This window comes from Phragmites australis, chromosome 17 (genome assembly GCF_958298935.1).
Source record: "Phragmites australis chromosome 17, lpPhrAust1.1, whole genome shotgun sequence".
Classification (NCBI taxonomy): domain Eukaryota; kingdom Viridiplantae; phylum Streptophyta; class Magnoliopsida; order Poales; family Poaceae; genus Phragmites; species Phragmites australis.
Genome location: NC_084937.1, coordinates 6,067,534 through 6,086,973, shown reverse-complemented (window position 1 = coordinate 6,086,973; position 19,440 = coordinate 6,067,534). Strand labels below are relative to the sequence as shown.

Here is a 19,440-nt window from a genome sequence, read left to right as displayed (position 1 = left end):
AACCAGTCACTCCGCCCACCTTCTCGGATCCGACCACTTAGTCGGAGTTGTCCACCTTCTTGGATCTGACCACCATAGCCGAAATAGAGGTAGCCAGAGTTCAGAGAGAGAGAAGAAAAGAAGAAAGAGTTTTATACCCCTACTCTCCGAAAAAAAGTTTGTGACCCACATACCTCACTAGTCTTAGAAAGGCAGTAGAAGAGTTTTTGAGTTTGTGTCACATTCGCAAAAAAAGAAGAAAGAAAGAAAAGAAAAGAAAGCAAGAAGCAAAGGAAAAAAAAAGAGAAGAAGCAAGAGTGAAAAAAAAGAGAGAATTCAAAAAAAGAATCAGTTTGCATTGCGAATTTTGTTCCATTGTGCTGGTATCTGTTATAGTTTTCGGCTTGCTTGAGCTAGTTCTAGGAACTAGTTCGGGCCAGCAACTGTGACAAGTACTGTGGACTTTTATTCCGCTTTGCTAATCTGATTTCAATTATTGCCATTTGTTGCTACTAAATATTGCCTATCCAAGCTACACCTTCTCTCGATCAGAATGGTTTCTACCCTTGTAACTACCTCACTCGCACTTGATAAGGTATCATGAACCAGCTATCGGTTGTGCCAACTGCTGTGCATGGTAAGAACACTTGCAAGAGCGTGGTAAGACGCTTGAGAGTGTATGACTCCACCTCCACCACCTAGTGATCGATAGGGATAATATCTTTTGTTATCTTCTGTCTACTACTAATCATGGCAGGTGAAACATCGGATGCGAAAGAGTGTGTTTTGAGAGAAGAACTCATAATGTTGTTGGATGATTATCGGCAAACTATTAGTAACGACATTGACAAGAAGCTTGCAGGAACCAATACCGCATTGCAACGAGTCAATGAAAGCATTGCAATACTTAATACACGCTTTGATCGATTGGTTAATCTGCCATCGAACAATGGTCAACTAGATCCTCATGTTGCAGCTCATGAACAAGAGGAGTCCATCGCGGATGAAGAAATTTTGAGGCAAGAACATGACGCCCTTGATACACGACAACAGAATCGATTGAACTTCAACCGTCAAGGTATGAGAGGTAATGATTTTCAGTAACATAACCTACATGCTAATGATGATCTATTTGCTAAGGTTAAGTTTATTATACCATCTTTTGCGGGTGCTTATGTTGCTGAAAGGTATTTAGATTAGGAGATGACGGCCGAATAGAAGTTTAATGCTCATTTAGTTCCTGAAGTGCATAGAGTTAGGCAAGCTACTATTGAATTTAAAGATTTTACAATCATCTGCTGGAATAGAGTTTGCATCGATGGATTAACGTCTACAACATGGAATGCTTTAAAAGTTGCTATGCGTAACAGATTTGTTCCACCCTCTTTTAAACGTGATTTGCGTAAGAAATTGCAGCACTTGAACCAATGTGATAGATCTGTAGAATAATATTATCAGGAGATACAAATTAGTATGTTGCGTTGTGATATTATTGAGGATGAAGAGGCTGCAATGACACACTTTTATGCAGGGTTAAGGTGTGAAATTCGGGATATAGTTGATTACAAAGAATATGATAGTGTTCTTAGATTGTTTCAACTTGCGTGTTTGGTAGAAAAAGAATTACAGGGACGACAACAAAGGCCAAGAAACAATTTTTGAAGCTCGACTTCTTCAAAATCAACACCGGGTCAAGACAAAACAACCCCACGTTCAGCTTCACAGTCTGCTGCCCCCTTCTCGAGTAGGGTGCGTTTAGCAGTACCCTCAACACCGTCACACGCTCCTGAGGGAAGTAAATCCGTAAGTGTGCAGGGTCCAGCCAAGAACTCTTCTTCAGTTGCCTCTACATGCTGATCGACCGGGATTGTATGCCACCGATGTAAGGGAATGGGCCACGTCATAAAGGATTGTCCAAGTCAGCGAGCATACATTGCAACAGAGGACGGTGGATATGTAAGTGTTAGTGGTGTTGAGGATGAATATGCTCTTGCAGCTAATATTATAGGTAAAGAGGATGAACTCGAGATGGATATCAATCATGAGGAAGAATTGAGTGCAGCTGCTACAGAGAATTTTAGGACACTCATTGTGCTACGAGTGTTTAGTACTCAAATGGAGCAAACGGAATAGTTACAACGCCATAATCTATTTCAGATGTTCCTCATAGTTAAGGACTTTCATGTTCGAGTCATTATTGATGGAGGAAGCTATAACAATTTGATAAGAAATTTTCCTTGTCAACAAGAATACATACTCATCCATACCACATGCAGTGGTTCAACAATAGCGATAAGGTGAAGGTAATGTAAACAATTAGGGTGCATTTTTCTATTGGTTCATATCATGATTGTGCTGATTTTGATGTAGTTCTCATGCAAGCATGCTCTCTTATGCTAAGACGATCATGGGAGTTTGATATTGATTCAACATATCATGGTAGAAGTAATAAGTACACTCTTATGAATAAATGAAAGAAAACACTCGTCTTCCGAATAACTTTTCTACCTTTAACCCCTGCTGAAATTGTGAAATATGAACAAAAGATAGCTGGAAATAAGAGAAAAGAGCTTGAGAATGTGAATAAGAGATAGCTAAAAATAAACTTCACAGCTAACACGATCTTCTTGTTCCCGCATCTCCCACAAGCAGCCGATATAGAGCACCACCTTAGAATTCTCCGTCTTCAGAATAATCTTCAAAATCTTTCCCGACTGAGCATTATGGTTATAGCAAGTGTGAGTATGTCTCATGCTCCGCAAGTTATGGTTAAAGATGAAATAAAAACATTCACAAGAATAAATCTTATAGGAGTTCATTTGCATAAAGGCATAATTTAATAAAGCATTTAATAAAGCGAATGTAAATAACTGAATAGTAAGCCACTCAAGAATTATCCCTCATGATTTAATCGACCTCAATTAAAGTTGACCACTTAAATATGGTTCTCACAACTATAAATGAACAACTAAATCATTAAAAATATATTCTAAACATGTGTGGCATTCTTCGCCACTCATATAAGCTAAATACGTATACACTTCCACACTTCTGATGTATACAGCTAGGAAATCACTACAACGTTGTTACAAAATTACTCCCAACAAGTGTCTACCCCTTAAGTTTCCAATACCACGTGATTGACACGTCAACAACAAAAACCTCCTCTTACGACATACGGATCCAGAGAAATCACCATTCCATTCCTCGTTCTACCAACTAGTCTACACTATATTAGGAGAAAACTAATTAATTAACCAGACCACACCCATACTTAGCTTGTTGTTATACTATAAAGCTCGATCCGATCGACCATAAACCGGTCAGTCCCAGTATGGATCTACAGTGATTGAAGGGTATTCAGTTGAATACTATTTTTTAGGAAAACCATATATACTTTGTATATCCTGTAGCCCAATCAGCTGGCGAGTTGCTCAGCTGCAACTCATCCAGGCATACCAGCAGAATAGGACGACCGACAACGTTTCACGTTCAGACTTCACAGATCGACCAATGCTGGATGACGTTTCATGTTACTTTTCCACTTGGGCCACACACAAATGCACTCCAATCAATTAATCAAGACTGATGTACTAGTGATCAATTAATGCCCACCCATAGCCGCACTCTAACCAAGACTGACGCACTGCCACAGCGCCACTCCAATCTGACTCGAGTACTCGACGTCTCGGCATCGCGCATTAAGGATTCGATGAGACGCCAGGGCGACGCCGAGGGAGTGTTGCACACGCATGCGTCCCCGGCGACGCCGAGCTTGAGCATCATCCATCCCATGATCCGTGGAGCGCCGCGCCGCGCCGTCCCTAACGCGTCCCACTCCCAAGCACATGTACGCCGCAAACATCGACAGGAACGTGCGCTGCTCGGAGGCGTAGGAGTGCAGGACCCAGCAAGGAGGAACGGCAGACACTTTGGTGACTTTATGATTAGTTATGGTGTTTGTTAATCAAGGAATAAATAGAATAGATTAGTTAGTACTTTTGATTAGGTCATGCGATTTGATACTTTCAAGATTAGTTCAATTGTTTGTTAATTTACTAATTCAGGAATAAATAGATAGATTAGTTTCAAGAAGGCTTCTCACTATCATAAATCGGTGCTAAGTCTTCCTGTAGCAACGGCTACTGTTTAGAGGGTCTTTTTTTCAATAAATTATATCAAAAATAAGTTAAGAAATAAAATAGGATAGTAATACTTAATGATTGTTTGGTTGCATTTCTTGATATTAAATTTTTTAAGCAGGTGATGCTATCATAACTCTCTTTCAAGCTTGGGATCATAGAGTTCTATTGTAAAATTATTATTATTATTTTGTAATCTTTCTAAATTATTTAGGAAATCATCACAGTCGGGGAATATCCCTGAAAAAGAATCTAGGGTATACCAAATGACGGACGTGTTGATCTAGTTTTATTGTGGGTGTGTATCGAATGAACACAAAACAGCAGGATTTATCCAAATTCAGGCCTCTCGGGAGATAACAGCCCTACGTCATATGTACTTTCTTATTAATTAGGTGAACTTGTTACATAATGTTCTCTATGTACCTTCTCGGACTCCCCTCCCTCCCTTTATATAGCATAGGAAAGAAAAATATATATATAAATAGACCGTGCCAAACGCGACGGCAGACCTATCCCTGACGAAGCCAACTACCCTAGTCCATCATGACATCGGATAGGCATGCCTGCTCTGCTCTGGTCATCCTGCACATCCGGACCCATCATTGAACGCCGTCATGCACATCGACCATGCCATCCTGTAGCATTTAATGCTACGGGATGGGTCACTGCTCCACCACAACTGTCCACGACCTCTTGTCCAAAGGGAGTGTCTGAGGAAAAAATACTTAAGTGGATAGTATTAAATACGTCCTAATAGGTTAGGTAAATACCTACCCTGTGACTAGTAGGGTTTCACTCTACGACTAGGGAGCTAGTCGCACGAGCCTCACCCTGGTCACATGATGAGTCATGTGGTCTTAAAAATATCTATTTCTAGCTGACATTTGATGGTGTGAGGCCCATCTTACGAGGGGCCCTTTTCTATTACATCAACAATCACTATGTCATGTATTTTATATTTTGGCTCTAGTTGTTATGATCCTTCATATTTTGCATTGCGATTGAACAACTTTTTTTTTGAGAAACTTTGAATACTCGCCCTAGAATCATGGCTCCACCATTTACCGGTCCTTAATCAAATTGAGCAAGACTATCATTGACTTGCACTATGCAACCCAAACCATCCTCTTGCTCAATTTTCTAGTCCATGTTGCTAAAGACAATATCACAAAATTTTATCTCAGTTGCATAATACTATTATCATGATTATTAGATAAAGTGTCATGACCAAAATTCCCAGACAAGGCTAAGCAGTACTACCCTTTATCCCACTAGAAACCAAGGTGACAAGGTGATAAATCCTAACATAAGTTCTCCAATGACATCTTTTAGCGTGCAACTTTGCAAAGACAAAAGTATTTAGAAACTTAGGAGGAAAGTGCATCAAGGTCAATTTACCTTCCTCCTAGTGCTCAACGGATTTCTCAAACTCCTGATTCTGAAAACCCATGAACTCCTCCTCCTGGACGTCCGCATCTAAACACAAAAGAAAATAAAGAAATAAACACCAAGAACCGAAAGAGCCAAAAGCACACAAAACAACTTAAGTTATTATTTATATATTTTTTGGTGAATTATTGGCAAAGGAAACAATTACATCGAAGTTGCAAATGTGGAGATATGACTTGGAAGGATGAAATGAAGGCATAGGAATTTTCCTGGAATTGTTTTTGGAGGTTTCTAGAATTTTTGGATTTTCTAGCAATTATTTTGAATTAAAATGAATTATTAGTAATTAAATAATCAGTAAAAAGAATTAAAACCAATTATCCTAAATTATTGTACTAAATAAAAACCTATTTCATAATTTATCCTAATTATTTACTATTCTCCAAAATGTAAAACATTAAGGAAGACCTATTTATCTATTTAATATTTTATGCAAATAATTTCTTTACTGAAAAAGCATTTATGATGTCAGTTGACATCAATAGAGGTTTTAAAAAGAAAAAGAAAAGGCTAGTGCTGACTAGGTGCTGATTTGGTTGACACATTGGCAAAAGAGGTGATGCGGCTGCTGACGAGGCGACATGTGGCAAGGTTGATTAGGTGGGGACTATTTAAATCTAGGGAGTTAGATTCTAGGTCAATGATCGAGATGGACCCGAGGCAAATTGGTATGGAGCTTCTAATTCTACCCTTACACTTGAGATTAGACAGTCCAGGATGTTCCTATTTGAGATCCGACAACATGCAGCTTCGGCGATGTCTTCCTGCGGCGATGCTCTCATCAGAGTAGGCGAAGACCTCATCGTAGTGCTCCAACTTCGACGCAGGTGGTAAAGGAGCTTCCTTCGACATCAACAAGCGCATTTAAGGAACAAGTGGACGTCGGGGATGGCTCCAGCGGTTTGGCGACGATGGCTAAAGCTTGATGAGAGGGCTCTCGGGTGGCACTTAAGCTCTGGAAAGCAGGGAGAAATATTGCAGGGGTGGTTACGGTGCTAGGAGGCGGGGGGAGGGGGTCTAAGGGGTATTTACAACTCGAGAGCACGAGGTAGAAGTTGATTAGGGTTCAACACCCAGGTGTGAAATCCGTGGTGGCTTCCCTTCCTTTCTTCTTGGTCGGCCTTGCATCCAAGCAAATGCGAGGCAATTTCTTTCCGTTTTCGGGCGCCCAATCAAGTAGTGCCAGATTTTCTACAGACTAGGGAAAAAGAAAAACCGGCGAGAGGTAGAAGGAAGGACTGATGGGTGGGGTCGACGCGAGAGAAAGAGAGGGAGAGGGGTAGGAGCAGGCACACACAGGCTGGTGCAGCTGCAGCCCAGGAGCAGGGCGCGAGCATGGAGAGAGGAGGGGAGTGGATTGGGGCGCGTGGAGGGAGATCGGTTTGGGAGAGTGAACGCAAGAGAGGAGGTGGGCTGCCCGTGCTCTAGGCCAAAGAGAGAGGGAGTTGGGTTGGGTTGGCCGCAGAGAGGAAAGGGAGAGAGGGTCTCGGTAGGTTTTCTATTTTCCTTTTTTTTTTCCATTTCCAAAACATTTCTTTAAACTTTTTCCTATATAATTTCCTGACTCATATTAATTATTTTATTTGATTTATGCTAAGAGGCATTTGGGAGATAATTTCTTAGAGGAATTTTTAGGGAATAATTTTGGGGCGTTACACATCTTGAGTCCATCGCGCCTACGGCCCGACATCCAGTGGGATTATTTTTGGACCGAGCCTGGGTACTTTTTTTCTGGAAACAAACTGGACTTTTCTTTGGCCCGACCCGGCCTGCCCTGGCCTTGCTCAGGTCTAGTAGATTCCGCCGGTGCTAACTAGGTGCAAATAAGGAATATACATGAACGGTGAATGGAACGTGGGCCCCAATGCACCACACCCGAGCCGCGGACGTGGCGCCCCCCAGCAGCGGCACCTGCTCGCCTCCCTTCCATCCCCAGTCCCTTCCACCAAAAGCGCCCGCAAACCACCGCGGACTCGAACCTCCCTGCGCCCTGCTTTCCTTCCCCGCGATCCCCCACTTCCCCCGCTCCTCTCTCGGCAAGATCGCAGGACAGGTGCTGCGGCGATGAGGTCGGCTGCGGTCCGCCTGATCCACTCCTCCGCCTCCGCCTCCCCCTCCCCCTCCCCCTTCCGTCTCAGGTCAGCGATCCCTCGCTCCCTCCTCTCGTCTCATGCTCTTCTGGAATTGTCCCGAGCGACAAATTCTTGGCACGAAAGGGATTTTTGTATGAGCATGCAAGATTTAACATTGCGGTGGGTTCTCTTGGGTCAGGCGGCAATTAGGAGTCGCGAACGGGATTTATTAGACTTAGAGCGATTCGATTGGAGCGCGAGCTACCATTTGATTGATTTCCGGTTATTCTTGATTGCTACCTCGCTTTGCGCTCTGGCCGCCGTTTTGTGAGATTTCTAATTCTCTTGTCTGTGGGGGGTGCGAACAGCTCGTCGTTGGTCTTGCTGAAGAGTGGCAATGCATTCTCCAGCGATGCCACGCCTGGTGATCCCAAGCGCGTCGAGGAGCCTTTTAAGGTGGAGGAGGCAGAAACCGTGAAGGTGACATCGCCTTCTCCGGACAAGGTAATGGCGTCGTGGAAGATAGAGATACTAGTTTGCCTGTAGCGTGATGGAGATGCATTTTTTTCATGTGTCGGCTAGTTTGGTGGAGATATTTTGTTACAGGCTGTAAAGTTCGGTGGGCTTACCCTATTCCTATCCATATGCCCAATGTTTCTAAGGCCCTGTTTGGATGAGCTAAAACTAATAGTTAGCTGGCTAATTGCTAGCTAGCTAATAGTTAGCTAGGGTCTGTTTGGATACATTTGCTAATAGCTGGTTGGATTGCTAGTAAATAACTGTCTTACCCTTGGCTAGTACTACTCCCTTGGCAACTTGCAAAAGACATTTACTGCTCTGCTGCCTGTGCAGCCGTTACTACTCCCGCCAAAATGAAATCTGTTGTTGCCGCATCTCTGCTCTCGTGTGACCAAGACATGAAAGTGCCCATGAATAAAAATTAAGACATGAAATCTTGTGTGATCCAAACAGGGCGTAAGTTCTTTATGTCCAAACTGTCAGCCAGTCAGATTTTTAAACTATTGTTATATGATGATCTTTGTAAATTAATAACATTATTATACAAAACATGTTAGTATCACAGCCTGCTGCTGTATCTTCATATAATCATATCTCTGGACTATATGTGGTGGTCAACCAATTATCCATGTCCATCAGAAAACACAAGGGTCATATATAGTACAGAGTATTGCTGGAGAAGTAGGAAAATTTGATATCATTATTGATATTCTCCTTATCTTGCTTATTGTAACATGACTGGCATTTGAGAGTGATATATCTTATTAATGGTTTGTGCTCGAAGGTTTTTCATGGAATGGTTTTTTCTGCATGCAATACCCATTTTATATGTAGGTTACTTAATTTGTAGTGATGGTAGGAACTTTATCTTTTAAGTATAACTAATGTACCAAAGTATATGTTATCGTGGTTTTTAGCTTCAGATGTGCTTCCTGTCGTTCTTTTCTCTGTTTTTTAAACCATAGTTTATGAAGATTACTGTGCTGCTTCTGACATCTGTGTTGATATAGTTGCTAGTGCTAGGAGGAAGTGGTTTTGTTGGATCAAATGTTTGCAAAGAGGCTTTGAACAGAGGATTTATTGTCTCTAGTCTTAATCGGTAACTCCGTCAGCTATTTTTGTTCTCTTATTTTTCACACTCTACTATCTTCCAAAATCTGTTCTATTACGCCTTGCTTTGATTTGTTTGTAAGATGCCAAAACCATTACAAAACAAGCTAGAAATATCGAATTAATAATATATTTCTACTTAACTAAGATGTCAACTTAAAATTCAGCTCATAGCTTTGTTCTGACATCTTATATAGAAAAACTACAAACTAACTCTAATCCTCAAATATTACATACAAGATGGTATAGTTGATCAAGTTTATGTCTATTCTTTTGGCCTTAGCATTAAACGAAAACCTCCAATTCCCCTGTCTAAGTTTCGCTATTGTAGCCATCGTAACTACTCAGGACTGTTTGTGGCATGAATCAACCTAGAGGAATTGATGCCACATGATTTTGTTCTCACTTACCCAGTGAAACAGCAAAATTAGTAATTAGGTACTTCAGTTTGATAGTATGAACAACAATCAGCACAATACCAGAAGATAATTTGCAAGCACTCTTTAGAGGAAGAATTGGAAAGGAGAATCAGATAGATTCAATACAAACTGAAGACGTGTCAAATTCAATATTCTTAAAGAACTTTCCTTAGTAGAAATTAAGAATGTATTGGCAGTTCCTAAATATAATAGAGTCAATGTCTATGGTACCAGACTAGATTGGCCCACAGTTTAGTCACAGTATCTCATAGTTAAGTCCTGGTACTTCTACATACGTCAAATTCATCTTCTTTTGTTTTTTTTATTTTGATGCATTCTGTAACTTCCTATGCTTACCGAGGCTACATTTTTTGTCATCAGATCTGGAAAGCCATCCATAAGTGAATCATGGGCTGACAAAGTTATATGGAACCAAGGTTGCTTGCTACTGAGGTTAACTTTGTTCCTATCAATGGTAATGTAGCTTGATGTCTGCTTTCTTCTGTTGGACAGGCAATCTCCTTGAACCTGCTTCATTGAAGGATGCTATGGATGACATTTCTGCAGTGGTATATTAACTCCCCCCTCACCCTAATGTTTTAGCTAAATGTGTTGTTGTATGCTGTCTTTCAGAGATTTCCTTTTTGATAGTTGATTTAGTTGTTATTGTTATTGTACACTTATGTTCATCTTGTTCTTCCATATCAATATTATCATGCACACTGTTTATAGGTTGGCAATAATACCTTTATGCTAATTCAACCTAATACCCAAGATTTGTCCACACATAAAACAGAGTAAGCTGAAAGACAGATTCTGACTTATGTATTATGTATGGTTGTACACTTAGTCTTTTCAGCACCATTTGATCATATTTGAAGTTCCCAACTTCTCCAGGTTTAACGGGGGAGTTTGGTTTTTACTAACAGTCGCTACACCATATTTGTGACACATGCCTCGGTACTGGCACAGTAAACTTGTCTATAGTAGCTGATATCCATGGATGGGCATAGTTCGTTTTTGTTCAATAGGTAAAATCCACCAACAAATTGCATGGATGTCACAGCCTTTTGTAATCAATTAGATAATTGCTTAGTAGCCTGAAACGATGTCACAATCACAAGTCCAGTATAGCTATTTCTGATACCAGCCATACTTTGTCTCGCTGTACTGTCTACTGTCTTTACTAGTTATAATGAAAAATCTTAGGTTCAATGGAACTCGAAAGATCTTGGATAAAGTGATCTCAGGAGCAATCTTAAGCTCAATGGAACAGAAACTTGGTTTTGTTGATACCTAGTCCCACAATACCAAATGTTACCTATGTCAAAGGACTGGCCGACAGTGTCAGAGTCACCTACTTTATTCGCGCAATAGAAGCATCATTCATTATAACACAGTGTTTAGAATTGAAAAATATGAACCTGTAGCCTTCCTAAATTGCGTAGTTTCTGTGACACCAAATGTGCCACAGAATTATCAACAAACACTGTCGGCCATTCTAAGTTGCCCATGTACAAGGATGAATTAGCTAATTAGCAAGAAGGTCCTACAGTGCTGGTGTCGCATTTCAGAACTACTGGTATTTATGACGGTTTTTTTTCTGCTAAAGTTTGGTGTTAAGAATTGCATGACCCAAATAAGTTGATATGACCGATAGCACTGTGTGTTGATAATTCTGAAATGTAGGTGACTCTGTATGTAACGGGAAATTGTAACGGGAAAACCGTATGTAAAATGATTTACCACAGTGCATGACAAGGCTGCAATTTGCTTTAGAAACTGAATCTGCGAGAACTAAGAAGGGCATAGTAACTTATTCCTTGTAGTTAAGATGGGACAAATCATTTTACATATCTTTGTCAGTACAAAGTTAAAAAGTACCTGCATTATTATGATCACATGCAATTGAACTATCGTTATGGCAAGTACGCATATGACCATACATATGGTAAGAGATGCACTTATTAAAAAGTGCAGCCTTTCATAAGGATCAGTACAATTTCACTTCTTATTTATTCTAGTATTCATAGAATCGGGATTGATGGTGAAGAGAACATGCAAATAGCACGGTGGTAAGACCTCCAGGTGTAAGGCTACCAATCAGAGCTCGAACCCTGGTTCTCGCAAAAAAGGCTACCATCCGCGATAGTATGCAGGTTGTAGCGTGCGAATAGCTTGTGACATGCAGGTTGCCTGAACACAAAGTTAAAAAGTACTTGCCTTGTATTCTTTATGACTCACATAATTATTGTATTCACCCTTTTTCGACCTTAATGCAATACCTTCGGGATGTCTCTCCTCTTGGGTCGAGTTTTTTTTTTTTTTTTTTGGGATTGATGGTGAATACAATAATTCCTGTTTACCTACAGTACTTCATTATTATGTGGTCATAAAGAATAAGTCATAACGTAACTGTCAAAAGAGTTACTAAAGCATGCACTGATAATTCTTGAAATATCACTAACAGGCGATGAAAATTATCACAGGTATCTTGTGTTGGAGGCTTTGGGTCAAATTCTTTCATGTACAAGATTAACGGGACTGCAAACATCAATGCCATTAAGACTGCAGCTGAGAAAGGTATATTACTATCAATTCGTGTTTAGGATAGCAGCTTGCTAACAATGAATTGATATTTGTAAAACTAAGAAACTGATAAAACTATGTCCTGCATAGAGTGGATGTTGGCCTTTCTCGATTTACATTTTTATATGACTAGTTCCAAATCACAGATGCTTGATACAACAAAACCTTTTGTTCCAAGCAAGTTGGGGCAGGGTAGCCATGAAACCCAATGAGAGCCAAAAAAGAGGATAAAAATATATAAAAAAGTAAAAAAAAACATTAGTAAGTAATAACAAAGAGGATATAAATAACAGATGCTTGATGCTATATTAAAATGCTTCATGTTTCATACTGTTACAACTCAGGTAGGCATGTGGTTCTGACTTGGTAGATAAGCAGATATATGTTGAATAGGATATGTAACAGTATGGGGAATTAACTCAATAATACTGTGAAAGTGCACTTTTAGAGAAATAATACTATCGAGTGAAGAGAGACGTCTTAATTTTTTGCAACTGGATAGGCTCCCGTGCCCCCCGCGCTCCCCTTGGGTGACTCGGGGGTGACTCAAGCACCGCCGCCCTGAGCCCCGTTTGCGTGAGTGTTGCGGCCGGCGGCCAGCAACGGAACCAAGCCACTTCCGTCGCGGCCCCTCCAATCCTTTCCTTCCCTTCCTCCCTTCCTCCTTTTCTTCCCTAAGGTGGTCCTGGTGGTCAGCTCGGTGTTGGGCGATCGGATCCTTGCGTCTCCGGCGAGATCCACGCGTGGGCGTGTGGTTGGTGGTTGGATCTGCTCGCTGGTGGTGTTGAAAGGACAATGATGTCGCCTAGAGGGGGGGGGGGGGTGAATAGGCGTTTTTACAAAAATTCGTCTTTTGATATTTGGCATATACTTGCAGAGGAAATAAACTAACATATTTTTCACAAGTGAAACCTAAATATGCTAAGTTCAACTAGTGCACAATCACCCTAAACAAATGTGAATGTTACAATTGTAGGGTGATAAAGATTATTCAAATCTAGCAAGATATGCAAGAAACTCAAATCGGATGTTCTAATTTAACTGTTCATTGGATATTCTGATACTGTTCAACATAACATATTTGAATATCATGAAATTAACTCAATACGCATACAATAATCATATAAGCAATTAAACCAATGTAATGCACAAGAGTAAGGAAATACAGCGAAATGATTTGTTACCGAACGTCTCCGTTGAAGAAGCTCGGTCACACCTGATCCGGGTCTTTTTCGACCCTTTTCCTCATGAGGTTGCACCCATGCACTCATCGTCTTCACAATAACCAACTCTTCCTTTGCTTCGGAGGTGGTGAGTTCCGTAACCACTTCCTGACCTCCTCACAATCTTAACTTGAGGAGATAGCCGGCAATTCACCACCGAGCTGTCTAGGAGACAGTGGTATCCAAGAGTAACAAATTCCTGAACTCACGTACGATCAACGCTAAGTGCTCAAACGCATGTAACTAATGCGACACGTGCGAGCAACCCAAGCTCCACACACCTCACACCTCACTCTATCCTCACTAGGTCACAAAGGCTTAATTCTCACAAATTCTTGATAGAGAGGGGAGCACTCAAAGTTGGAACATCGATGCATTTCTTTTGATCACATGATATTTCCCAATGAATCCATACTCAATCCTCCATGCATCACTTATGGAACAACAAATTAACAATTTTTAACACAATTGTTAGTTCATATGTATTATCATTAATTATCAAACCTACACTTAGGGGCTAGATAAAACTTCAGGTGTCTGTCGCGGGGTTCCGCGTGTCCGCGCGGGCGAGCGGTCGAGAACTGCACTTCGTCGTCTGGATCCGCGTGGCGACTTGCGGGCGTGCGATGTCCGACGGGCCGTTGGCTTCTTCGACGTGGGGCTGCGGGGATCCGCGATGTGACGGTCCGTTCCACGGCGAGGCGCAGAGCGAACAGTGGCGCAGCGGTCCGGTGGTCCACATGCTTGGCGAAGTGGCCTTGCATGAGCAGCTTAGCGACGCGGCGGCGCGGCACAGCGCAAAGATGCACAGGCACACGGTGGCGCCGCGTGATGGATCGGTGGCACTGGTACTCGTTGCGGGGTTTCTTTTGGCCTCATGGCGCTTGCTCCGTCACGGTTTCCATATGCCGTTCGGGCTCCTCCCCTTGCCGACCTGTCTCCTCCCACCAGATTTGGCCTGTGAGGAGCCTAGTGGTGGGTGGTGGCTGTGAGGACGGCGCGTGCGTGTTGTGTCGGGCGTAGCCCTGTTGACGGGGTGGCCTTGACGGTGGTGGCTATGCAGTTGCCGTGCATAGTGGGTGGTTTTTAGGGAGGCACGGTGAAAGCCTAGTTTGGCTAGTTGCCGATGTCGACAACGGCGACGCCTTCGGGCGCCGTTCTCCTCCATGAAGGGGTTGTGGCGCCTCTCCCTCCCACTTTTGGGACTCTGCAGGTGAAAACCTTGTCTGGGTTTCCGGTTGGGTGACGGTGGCGTTTGTATGTCACGTCCTCCTTGGAGGCATCACCTTTGGAGGTCCACTGCTGTGTATTGGTGGCCACTGGTTTGGGTGAAGCGTGGTCCATTTGGCGACGACTTTGATCACTCTAGAAGGCTCAGAAGTGTCGGCAGGGTTGCTGCTTTGGTGTTTTCTCTTTGTGTTCGGGTGGCGATTGACACGCTTTAGGAGGAGTGTGCTAAGGTGGAGTCGGAGCTGCTGCATCGATGGTTCGATGGAGCTCGGCAACGATGACACAAGGCAAGCCTTTTTCTCATGTTGTCAATAGTGGCCATGGGCGCAAGCGTAATGACAATGAGCTAGCGATTGAGATCTGCTTTGGAAAGTTGGAGCTGTTGTGCCGCTCCAGCGATGAGATTTGCAACGATGACTTGTACTGATTTTTGTCTTTTTGAGTTATGTTGAGTGATGCGCGAGCCACTTTTGGTCTAGTTGTCTTCGTCGTCCAAAAATCTAGGGGTTAGCAAGTTTTCCCCTTAATTAACCGTGTTATTTTTGGGCTTGATTTTTCGTATAAACTGGGTCAACTCTCTTCTTCTATGATAAAATCGGTAGATCTTATGCGGTGCTTTCGAAAAAAACATCGTGAACACACTCGACTTGAGCGAAAAAAGAAAATTGATAGAGGAAAAGAGAAAAGGGTGCATGCAAAATGGTAATGTTATGGACTTGGATCTATTGAGGAATCGGAAAATGAGCGCATGAGAGAGAGGGGGCCGACTAGTAGAGCCCGCAGCTAGAAGACTGCCTCTCTATATAGAGAGGAAATTACTTGACCCTTGAGTAAACTAATAGATTGGATCCTATCTAGTCAAATCTCTAACAATCTGGAATACTCCTGAAACCTTCTTAACTAATACTCGGCTAACTAAACAGGCAAGCTATAGGGGTGCGGGCTGATGCTACAGTACCAGCGGGTATTGTTCACAGACTTGAACAAATGCCTACGGCCTCTTTCTATGCCATATGGCCTCCGAGACTTGGCAGGTAGCAAGAGACATTGCTGGTTAGGGCTTCCTACAATCTAACTGTCGTACCATGTGAGAAAGTTAAACGATAATACGCCACGGCGAACTTAATATACACACACACAAAGCAACATGAGTCTCATGTGCCAACTAAGTTAAACGATAGTACGCTACGGCGAACTTAATATACACACACAAAGCAACATGAGCCTCATGTGCCAACTATGGACTAGAAAGCCTATTGAGCTGCACTGACACATAAAATTACATGTTCTACATTTAAGTTATATGCAATTCAAACGTATAGATTTCCATTCCTCACAATCATTTTTGTTTGTTTGCATGAAAGCCCGGTTTAGTGCAATTAGTGTTGCCTGGACATTTGTGTCAAAAGAAATAGTTGAGTCAGGTTTCGACACCTGTCTTCATGTTGGAGCAACAGATCTTGTGTCCATTTTTTGGCCAAATGTGACACCCAGAGTTCAAGTCAGATTTTGATACCTGTGTCCGTGTCCAAGTAACATTTCCCGTGTCCAAAATCTTTTTGCCGAATCTGACTTCAATGTCCGAACACATTTGGTGCAACCTATAACTTACACATGTAGATATGATATCGTTAATATATTCGCAGTGTATATTGGTCTACGGTTGTTGCATTCGATGTAATTCCATTGTATGCTAATTTAGCAGGCAAGATGGCAAATGGAATCAAATTTATTTGATGAAGCATCTTTTTTTCTGCTTGTCAATTTATTTTTGTTTTCTACCTGCAGGTGTAAAGAGATTTGTGTATGTGTCAGTTGCAGACTTTGGTTTAGTGAATTATTTATTGCAAGGTTATTACGAGGGCAAGGTGAGTTCTCCAGATTATGAAAATGATTATGGACCAATGCATATTTCGAAATTAGTTTTCACTCCCTCTGATCCAAAATGTAAGTGTTTAGGGCATCGGCACGGTATCCAAGAGGACACTTTGACTAGCAGTTTCTATGAAAATATGTTAATTCAAATAAAATAATTATATATTATTAAAGTATTTTTCATGAGGATCTAGTGATGTCATTTGTATGTTGTCAATCTACGTAAATTCTTATTTATTGAATGTGAAAACTTAAAAGTTTGACCAACAACAGTCCTGAAATGATTATATTTTTGTATTGGAGGGAGCATATGCTTATTCCTTATGATGTTCATTTCTTTATTGTCACCCTTGTCCGAGAAAAGACTTTTATGTCTTGTAAATATTTGTATCGGGTTCATAATATATTCATGGTAGCATTTATCTGTGCTGTTTGGTACCTTTTCAAAAATTGCATAGCAATTTCTGCAGTATCCTTATATGTTTCTTTTTTGATAGATGTTTCCTTTTCCTGTAGACAGATCAAAACAATAAATGTATATGATAAATATTTGTGTTGGGTTTATGCTGTACTCATAGTAGCATTTACTTGTGCTGTTGTATGCCTTTCATTATATGTTGGCACCTTTTCAAAACTGTATAGTAATTTTCTTCAGTAGTCTTGTATGGTTCCTTTTTGATAGCTGTTTCTTTTTCCAATGGGCAAGTGAAAGAATAAATATATATAATGAATTTTAAACATTATATTATGTTGGGTTTGGGCACCATTTAGTGAATACTTAAATTACAAACAAGTTGAAAATGTTCGCATAAATACTTAAATAGCATATGCTACTGCAACTTTGCAAAGTGGAACAACAGTAAGTATGCGCTAAATATTGTTTTTTGTACTTCTCTGTTTCTAAATATTTGGCTATTGTGACTAATAGCTTTGGCACTTCCCCAATCCCCTGGAGAATTCCCACATTGCCCTGTTAAACCCACACATTCCTCCTACTTTTCCACCTCGTTTCACATGCTTTTGAGATATTATTAGAGGATATTTCGGTCCGCTTCTATCTGAAAATTGATTGCCTAGTTATGTGTGCACTAGTCAGAAGTTCCTAGTATATGGAAACTGAGGGAGTACAACTTGAGACATTCACTGTTCCAGTGCATTGAAGTTTGTGTCCCCCCTGTGAACCTGTACTATTGCCAGCAAATTGATTTCTTTCTTTTTCTATTTAGAGAGCTGCTGAAGCTGAATTGCTGTCGAAGTTTACTTATGGAGGTAAGTTATTTTTTATTGTTGGGCCTTTTCATTTGGTTAAACAATTAAAAAAATCCTTGTTTTTCTGCCTGCTTTAAGTAGTGTTATATTTGGGCCCATTGTTCGTATGACATACTACTAGACATTCTGCTTTTCAGAAGGTTGCTGGTGCTAACTGGTTGTCTAGTGACCGATAGTTATTATATTTAGTAGCCAAAATACCGTCTTGGAACCGTAACATTGACTTTTACTGACCAGTAAAACTGCATTTCATTACATGTTTACGTACAATTATATTACTTGAATGCCACCAAAAATGAAGTAATTCTTTTGGAACTGTTATATTATCTCATTTTATATTTTGCATGCTCCCAGTCTATTTGACACGTGATCATTTTGTATCCTTCTTTCCCTTCTCTTTAGGAGTGATATTGAGGCCTGGTTTTATTCATGGAACTCGTAGAGTGGGCAGTGTAAAGATACCTCTTGGCCTTGTCGGTTCCCCCATGCAAATGGTGAAGTTACTCTCTCACATCTTTCAGTTGATGTAAATGATCAGTGGAGCCCTGTTATTATTGGTCATATTATGTTCATGCCTTACACAACAAAGAGAATTGGCGGCAACTGTTGTGGTTGTTTTTCAAATGCTTTATGCAAACTATTGCCTTAGTGATTTATATGATTTATTGTGTTATTAATTCCCTCCCACGTCCAATCCAAATGGGCTCGGTAAGAAATCCCAGGTCCTAGAAATTCATTTCATTTGATTTACTGCCGTACAGAAATGCTATGCTCATGCCTTGTACAATGAAGAGAATTGGCGGCAATTGATGTGGTTATTTTTTGTAATGCAATTACTGCCTTATTTAAATAATTTATTGCGTTATGAATTCCTTCCCGATGTGGCATGATTAAATATGAAAATTATCTATCTCTGCAGGTGCTCCAAAATGCAAAACCATTGACCAGATTACCGCTTGTTGGCCCGCTGTTGACTCCCCCAGTGAGTGTTACTTCTGTGGCGAAGGTCGCTGTAAGAGCAGCCACAGACCCAGTGTTTCCTCCTGGCATCGTTGATGTCTATGGGATCATGCGATACAGTGAGCAAAAGTAAGCAGTCGCATGTACTGGATGATATGCACATGTGGCTGTACTTGCCAGACCTTTTATTATCTAGTGTATCATGTCTGCTTGAAATGAATAAGCGGAAGCTACATGTCATCTTGTTACAGTCGTTTCTTTGGTTCGTTTTACAGGTAGTGGTATCCTTGTATGACCTTGTTTAACTGATCTACTTACGATCCAAAAAACATTTAATAATGCAATCGTTTCATGACCATGTAGTAACAGTAATTTGACTTGTATCTCATCATGTCTTGGCTGTACTGTATTCAAAATTTGCATATAGTCACAGGCTTGGCTCACGGCAGTTTTGCGGAGTCTCAGGCCTCACATGCAAGGAGCGGAGAATCTCACCCCCCGTCAAGCCTGTGAAGGTCTAGAGGAGTGAGCTCCTCCAGATCTGGTGCAACTGGGTTGCGGTAGCTGAGCAGCACGCTGCGGTCAACAAGGATGTGCTCCT

At 41.3% G+C, this 19,440-nt stretch overlaps 1 protein-coding gene across 1 annotated transcript; it reads left to right on the top strand.

Moving 5' to 3' along the window:
- Positions 1–7,505: 7,505 nt before the first annotated feature.
- LOC133897237 (uncharacterized protein At1g32220, chloroplastic-like) lies at positions 7,506–19,211 on the top strand. The gene is made up of 10 exons (XM_062337883.1): positions 7,506–7,711; positions 8,014–8,149; positions 9,175–9,263; positions 10,075–10,130; positions 10,207–10,262; positions 12,183–12,276; positions 16,524–16,603; positions 17,837–17,879; positions 18,282–18,373; positions 18,799–19,211. The coding sequence occupies exons 1-10, from the start codon at positions 7,638–7,640 to the stop codon at positions 18,970–18,972; spliced, it is 894 nt and encodes a 297-aa protein (XP_062193867.1). The 5' UTR covers positions 7,506–7,637; the 3' UTR covers positions 18,973–19,211.
- Positions 19,212–19,440: the final 229 nt, after the last annotated feature.

Bases quoted from the DNA above. Each gene is read 5' to 3' on its own strand.
- LOC133897237 (XM_062337883.1), top strand. From the start codon at position 7,638: ATGAGGTCGGCTGCGGTCCGCCTGATCCACTCCTCCGCCTCCGCCTCC. The intron at 10,131-10,206 runs GTTGCTTGCTAC...TCTGTTGGACAG, and splicing joins CAAAGTTATATGGAACCAAG to GCAATCTCCTTGAACCTGCT. The intron at 10,263-12,182 runs GTATATTAACTC...AAATTATCACAG, and splicing joins TGGATGACATTTCTGCAGTG to GTATCTTGTGTTGGAGGCTT.